General features: G+C 44.4%; 1 protein-coding gene and 1 long non-coding RNA gene across 5 annotated transcripts in view; one reads left to right on the top strand and one right to left on the bottom strand.

The window, feature by feature from the left end:
* Positions 1–2,178: 2,178 nt before the first annotated feature.
* Positions 2,179–6,236, bottom strand: LOC118313653 (uncharacterized protein C18orf19 homolog A). 2 transcript variants are annotated; one of them, XM_035639249.2, is made up of 4 exons: positions 6,094–6,236; positions 3,714–4,215; positions 3,422–3,533; positions 2,179–3,322 (listed from the first exon to the last, which is right to left on the bottom strand). In XM_035639249.2, exons 2-4 carry the CDS (start codon positions 4,139–4,141, stop codon positions 3,020–3,022), a joined length of 843 nt encoding a protein of 280 aa, XP_035495142.2. In that variant the 5' UTR covers positions 4,142–4,215; positions 6,094–6,236; the 3' UTR covers positions 2,179–3,019. The 2 variants fall into 2 exon arrangements, with proteins under 2 accessions (XP_035495142.2, XP_035495153.2); XM_035639260.2 differs by having other exon boundaries at positions 6,055–6,196.
* LOC118313655 overlaps positions 6,197–7,500 on the top strand; it is a 5,715-nt gene continuing 4,411 nt past the window's right edge. For 2 of the 3 annotated variants that reach the window (XR_004794497.2, XR_004794498.2), the window contains exons 1-2: positions 6,370–6,573; positions 7,205–7,315. This is a non-coding gene — a long non-coding RNA (uncharacterized LOC118313655). Of the gene's footprint in view, positions 6,324–6,369; positions 6,574–7,204; positions 7,316–7,500 lie in introns of those variants that run through there. The other variant, XR_007031453.1, reaches the window with a different exon arrangement.

Here is a 7,500-nt window from a genome sequence, read left to right as displayed (position 1 = left end):
TGCTAAATAATGGTAGTGCAGTACTAAATTGCTGGAGTGTCTCTCCATCCATCCATCCTTTATCTGTACTGCTTCTCCTTTGAGGGGCGGTGGGGGGAAACATTGGTCGAGGGGCGCAGTACCCCGCAGGACAGGTCACCAGTTGCTGGAATATCTGTCTAATCTTAAAAAATTGGTTTACTTGAACTAGAAACAGATACAGGTTCCCCCAGGTCTTACCCCTGGTGGAATCTGGCCACGTAGCCACAAGCCTACAACTTGAAAAATGACTCTTGTAAAAGGAGCTTTGAGAAGGGTCCCGCTCTTTTGGTTGCTGGAACATTTATGGTCCATCCCATTTCCCCCAAATTGGCCCTCACCCCTCCGTTTTTGCACATTTACCACCAGAGGTCCTCAGGTGGTTGTATGTGCTGACTCTTTGTGACTAGAAGACTTAGGGTCCATCCCATGTCCCTACCCCTTGGCCCTACCCCTCCATTTTGCACATTCCAACATAGGGTAGGGTGTCCCAATTCTTTTGAAGATCAAGGGGTAGGGGGTTGTCTACCCCTACAAACCACTTCAAACAGCCCTTCAGACGTAGGGTGGTCAGATACTGACTTCAGGTGGAGTGGAAGAACGGAAGGGGAGGGGCACGTTGGGGGAAATGGGACGGACCCTTAGGGTCCACCTGAAATCAGCATCTGACCACCTTATGTCTGAAGGGCTGTTTGAAGTGGTTGTAAGGGGTAGATGACCCCTACCCCTTGATGTTTAAAAGAAATGGGACACCCTACCCTACATAGGAAAAAAATCAGAGGGGTAGGGCCAATTAGGGGGAAATGGGACGGACCTTGGGGTCACAAAGATTCAACACCACCAACCACCTCAGGACCTCTGGTGCTACACGCCGTCCCCCTTCTAGGTGACAGGACCCTAGAAAGGAGGACCGGGGCGGGGAACGACATCCTCATGGTGTAAGTGAAAATTGTTCCTGCGAGCCCCCGACCAAAAAACCCCTCATTGCATCCAGTGGGAAGAGAGGGATCAAATGGTCTATGACCTGGAGTTAATGGATGTCGACCGGACCAAAGACGTTCAGACTCTCGGGCTGCGACATTGTGACGCACCCACTGCCGAAACAAAGTCAACTCCACCGACCTTGTGCGAGGGAATATGTAAAGCCGAGACACTTTGGACACTTTTTCTTGCTCCTGACCTGCGCTTCACCTCGGGCGTCCCACAGACATGTTGACACTTGAGTCGTGTTCGTGCCCGAGGAACACAGATTGTGTTTTTGACTTTAAAAGATTTCAAGGAATCACTCTGCCCTCCGCGCTGCACTGACCGCAGACGGAACAGACAGGTGTTAGTGATCTGCATAAACAGTTGGTTATTAGTTTGGACAGCAGAGGTCATTGTAACCCGTACCCACTTCCCCATCAGCGGCGAGTAACGCCGCCATATTTACATACAGATCAGATTCATAATGAAGGAGGCAGGCTGGAAGGTGCGACAGCGTGATGCTTATACGTCTGCTTAGCATTTTGTGGACATTGACAGCTAAGACCAAAGTGTCAAACTGTACCGACTCTTCTTCTGTGCGTAGTGTACAGAACCTTGACCTGTCCAGCTCTTTGACGAGAAGTGTACGTGGGGCAGGTCAACTATTTTAAAATTCGGCTCAAAGTAAATTTATGACATGGTTGACCTTTGAGTCTGCACCAATCGATATATTTACATCAACAATGGATCCAATCATTGATGTGAAAGCTGCTTCCTGTAGTGATGAACTGACGGAATCTCATCAGGCCGTCTCCCTCAGCTCTGTGACGTCCCTCAGTTCATCTTTACTATATCGCTTTCATCAATCTCATTTTTAGCCGCAGCAAGCTGATTTTTTTGGGGCCTCCAGCTCAACTGTGAGGAACCTTGGAGTAATCTTTGACCACGACATAAAACAAGTCTCTAGGACAGACGGCCTTCTTCCACCTGCGGCAATATCATGAATGTTAGAAACATCCTATCTCAACTATGTAAAGTGCCTTGTTGAGACGATGTGTTGTGATTCTATACAAAATAAATTGAATTGAAGTCATTCAGAAGCAAAATCCGCTCACGCTGAATTACAAGTAGTGTTAATTCTACTAGTTGTAGTCGTATACAGCTTTATGAATATAGCATACAAACTTTCTACAATTAGTTTTTTTTTTAACTTTATTCAGCTGTTTGAAATTCTGACAAGAACATTTGTCTATTTTTTTCCCCAGAGTATCCAAGACGTTTCAGCCGGCAGAGAGGACCATGTACCCCACAGTATTTCATCTGTTCATACTGTACATACTTACTGTATGTACAGTACCGGAGGCGCCTCCGGCACGCAAGCATGCACGCAAGCAAGCACGCACGCACGCACAGTTTCAGTGCTCGAATCATCATCTGTATTTCTTATTTCTCAGACACAACTTTCAGTCACTACATTAAGTGGTACAGACACCAAAATAATGTCATATATTCATTTTGGGCAATCGGATAAAAATACATTAGAAAAAAAAAAACTGACTTAACATTTCTTTCTCGTTACATAAGAAAAGACACACGGTGATACGGGGTCTTCAGAAAAGGCTTTGATGGGACTAAAAGGAAACGGCGGGTTTATTCTCCTGACGACACCAGATGTTCTCTCTCTCATACAGACTGTAACTGTGTTAAAGGTTCTTTTATTGCTGTTTTTTAATGTACATGCACTGTCATGTGAATCCTCTTTAAAACAGCCGAGCCACAGTTGAGTTGAGGGTGAGCAGTGAGCCGGTGTAAATCCAGAATGGAGCATTGCCAGAATGAGTCTCGCTAAGCTGCTGTCTAGTCGACACTTACGGGGACGACGACTCGTAACTGAACCGGACGTTAAAACAGAAAACAGGTGACCACCGAGGTGTGGTAGGTGAATAGTGCAATGTCTCTCTCTCTTTCCAGAAGTGCTGTCGTCGTCACTGATGATTTGTCAAAGATAAAGTTGAAGATTATTTAATTAGATTAGCTAATCGTTTTTCTTCCTGAAAAACGATTGTCTCTCCGAGACTCTGTCTTTGGTTTCCTGCAGTTTCTCAGAGAACTTGTCCTTAGTCTCCTCCATCTTCTCGGAGATACGCTCCTTTGTCTCCGACAGTCGCTCCTTGGTCTCCTCCATCTTCTCCGAGAGTTTCTCCTTGGTCTCCTCCATCTTGTCCTGGATGTAGTCCTTGACCGGCGGCGGTGTGGACAGGTAGCCGTGTTTGCGGAGATACTGGACAGAGAGTGACGTGCCGCCCAGAGTCACAGTGTATCGTGCGGGGGTGGCGATCTGTGGGAAAATAAAATAATACTAATAACATAGGCTGTTTTTTTTAAAAATAAAGTGAAAATCAATCGGTGATATATAAATACCCATTAGATGAATTACCTTGTACATGGCGTACGCAGTCAGAGCGTAGCCGCTCGACGAGTCTCTCAGGAGGTCGAGTAAAGACGCTGGTAGACCGATCATCTCGAGGAACGGCACGACGTTCACACCTCTGATGTGAGAGGAAGGTTACGGGAAGAAAGAGTTAAAGTAGCTACAAACACACAAAACACACTTTATCGGGAAATCTTGTACTCCCTAATATCGGAATCCCTGTCAATTTCTGTACTGCGTTTATGATCAATACAATTGAGAATATTATCCATTTAACCATGAACACAGGTCGACTCACTTCATTGCGGCGTAGTAGAAGGTTCCAAACCAGAGGGAGGACGTCAGCAAGTGAACGGGGATCAACACCTTCCCGTACTGTTTGAAGGTCCTCTTAAACCTCTGGACCAGGCCGATGGACTTGTCCTGCAGCGGGTCCACCTCGGCAGCGTCGGGCCAGGCCTCCTCCCTCTGGACGTCCTGGGGCGTCGAGCTGGACGGCGGCTCCTCCTCCTGCGGCTGGTGTTTCGGCTGATGCGCCGTCCTGCTGAAGGTCGAGGTGGAGAGCCAGCGGCGGCCTGTAGGCGGCGGCGGCGACACGAGACGAAAAGCGCAGCAACACACCGCTGCCGCTGGCTCGGGAAGGGCGACGCCCCCCAGCAGAGGGCGCACTGCCGCCATCCGCCACAGGGTCCCGGGAGTTAGGATGCGCTGCATGATGATGATCATCCTCCTCCTCTTCTCCTCCTCCTCTTCTCCACCTCCTCCTCCTCCCTACTGCTGCGGTGACGTTCAACCACAAACTGAGTGGTCGGACAAAAAATGTTTTTAGCACAATATAAAATGTAATATAATATGAAATGTTCCTCATAGTCATTTGCTTGTTTGTTCTGCTAAATGTCTAAAACATCAAAAATATCAAGTTTATCTTTATGGTGGACTGAAACAGGGTTAGGAACTATGAGCACATCTGAATTCCATAAACTGGTCACGAGGAAACAATCCACTGTTGATTCCTCAGAACTAAAACCTTCTGAAAACAGGAACAGCCCAATATTCGAATTATGGGCATTTAAATATATTTGCCAATTGACTGAATGATTGACTGAAAATGTTTCAGCCTGATTTTTGCTCTTTAATTTCCACCTGACTGACCGAGGTGGAAGGAACTGGACAACGATGGTATTTTTGGTTAAGTCAGCTGATATGTATGAGTCACACATGACTCAGGAAAAGACAAAACGTGTTAACGCTATGTATATATCCCACATTCAAAGGTATTTATCGAATTCTATGATCTTTCATAAATAAAACACATCCAGTGAAACACAAACTGGAGCGTCCTGCAGTCTTTTCTGTCGTCAGAGAGACAAGTGGGTGAACTTCGTACGACCTCACTGCAAAAAATGTACGCAGCGATAACATGGGGGCAGTTCAAGTGCAGTTTGAAATACAGGACTTGACGTGTTCAGTAAAGTGTTGTCTATCCTCTGTGTTAACATACGCATGTTGTTTAGACGTAACACGTGTCACTGGTCCTACGATATTACCAAGTGTGGCGTAGACAAACTAATACTCAAATGCGTATTAGTCTGGGACCTCTGAGGTGTAGCAGTTTTAAAAAATCTATATTGATGTAAATGGGCTTCATGCAGGTTGGATTTATTGCATGACGGCTGTAATAGACCACATTAGTTGTACCCAGTCGTACATAATAAATTATTAACTGAGTGTATTTTGAAATATGACCCACGTTATTTCCTGTGTTTGTGATAATCAGCTTCATTGTCTCTACCCTGGTTATCTGAGTTCAACTGTGTATTGTATGTTTGAGGTAAATATTACCTACACACACTCGTGAGACGGCTTCATACAGTAAGTGTGTTATTAATGATAAATATTAATGAAACCAGCCTTGAACCTTCACACATTCATCACAACGTTATCATCACAACGTTATCTCCTTGTATTCATTGATCACGTGGGTTATGTGACAAGAGTGAAGGTCGTGAACATTGTTGTTTTTTTGAAATCACCACCACATCAAACAAAACAGAACGAGTTTCATTAAAGTCCAACAACGTTTGTCATCTTTCATTTTCATCTAATAACGTGTTTTAAAAAATGTTTACTAAACTTCTGACGACCCAACCAGCAGCTAGCTCGAACGCCGCTCAAGCTCCGTGACATCACCGCAATAACGCGGTAAGTAGTTACGCGCATTTTCAAAATAAGAGTCTCCGGCTAGACTCAAGGAAAACTAGTAGGCCAGGACTTGTACCTGATTTATTTTTGTAGGTGTCCACCGGAAGTCCGGTAGGTTTAATTCGTGCTTACTTTACACAGACGTGTTATTTTTTAATGCTAGTTGACTTTAGCCACTTTCGTCTGAAGGACAAGAAGTCAGCTGTTTGTTGTTGTTGCCAGGTCCGCTGGTGTTAAACCTCCGACCGCAGACGAAACGAGCTTTTATCTCATTAAACGCAGCCGGAAGTCCGTCGTCAGACCCCGACTTGGCAGGCGGCTCTGCCCGGGCCAGACCCCGAGCTGCTGCCAACTTTGGCTCCAGACGCCGTTAGGCTGTTAGCCTGCTAGCTTTGCTAACACCCGCGGACAAACGCAGGAGGAAACAAGTCTTTCACCTGTGAAGTTAAAACACACTTGGAGCAGACGACACTCACGGTGGATGTTACGCGTTGGGCTCAGACACTAACGTCGTCCTCCTCGTCCCCGAGAGCCACGCGAGGAGTCCGGGGCTGCGGCGACTCGTCCGCGTTCAGGAAACACATTTCAGTTGGGCACAACGTGAGGGGCCGGAAGCAGCGTGTAGCGCCGACTGCGCAAGGAACCATGGGAAATGTAGTTGGCGCCAAGTCGACCTGTCGGGGGAAGAGACCAGGAAATAGGTCCGGTGGGTTTGTTTACTTACTCTATACATTTTATTTATAGAGCACTTTTCATTGCTAAAAGCAATTTCAAAGTGCTACAGAGTAAAAACAAGATATAAATGATAATTAAAAAAACACGTTTAAGAACATCGGTAAAAGAAAAAGTACTATATTAAGGCGAATGCTTGTTTAAAAAAGAAAGGTTTTTAGGCCCTTCTTCCTCTGAAGTCCTCGTGGGACGGTTTCTCTGTCAGTGCGTCACAAACTGAACTTGTGAGTATTTATTTCTGTTTTTTTTACTTAATTGCACTGAGAAACACATATTTTTGTTTCTACACTGTATGCAAGTACTCGTTGAAATGACAATGAACTGAATACTGAAATATTCTGAAATATTCTGATACTGAATCGCAATTTGTTATGTTTATGTAAGATATGTAATTTATGTTATATTACATTTGATCAGCCTCGATGGGCTTTTATTGTGAAGGGCAGAACGGAAAGAGTCTTTGTTGGTTTGTTTGTGTTTGACGCTGAACAAATTCAAGTTTTTGTTCCATCTCGGTCCAGACTTCGGTCTCCGTGTTTTTATTTTAATTTTAATAGATGATTCAGTTTATGCGCAACAATAAACCCTCGGTCACATTGTTGCCAGAAGTGGCATCAATAAAGAACAACTTTATTTATTTTGTAACCACTAATATCACAACAGCGCATCTGGTCTCTCTTTCCGCTCTGCCCTTCACAATACAAATTAAAAATTACTCAGCATTTTTGCTATGAGGCAACTTAAAAACAGATTTCAAATAAAATGTAATGAAACATAAATGAAATAGCTTCTAACAATTCACAACTCATTCACACACAAGGATGGTTCCCACCATGTGCCCCATCTGCATTACAGGAGACTCACCAGCAGAGGGCGCCACGCCAACGTTCTTCACGCTGGAGTCCTTATCTGGTCAACATCTCACTTTAAAGAAATATGAGGGGTTGGTCTTTTTCCCCCAATGAGGTAAATTTTTGTGGTTTATTCTTAAAAAAAAAAAAGTATATACAAATATATATCTTTAATTAAAAGAAGGATACTTTTTGGCTTTGTTGTAATTAAGGCTACAAGTAAGGACTATTTTCATTATCGATTAATCTTTAGATAATTTTTTCTTGATAAAATCGATTTAGTTGTTGGTCCATAGAAAT

This window comes from Scophthalmus maximus, chromosome 1 (assembly GCF_022379125.1).
Source record: "Scophthalmus maximus strain ysfricsl-2021 chromosome 1, ASM2237912v1, whole genome shotgun sequence".
Taxonomy (NCBI): domain Eukaryota; kingdom Metazoa; phylum Chordata; class Actinopteri; order Pleuronectiformes; family Scophthalmidae; genus Scophthalmus; species Scophthalmus maximus.
This window is presented reverse-complemented; position numbering and strand designations above follow the sequence as displayed.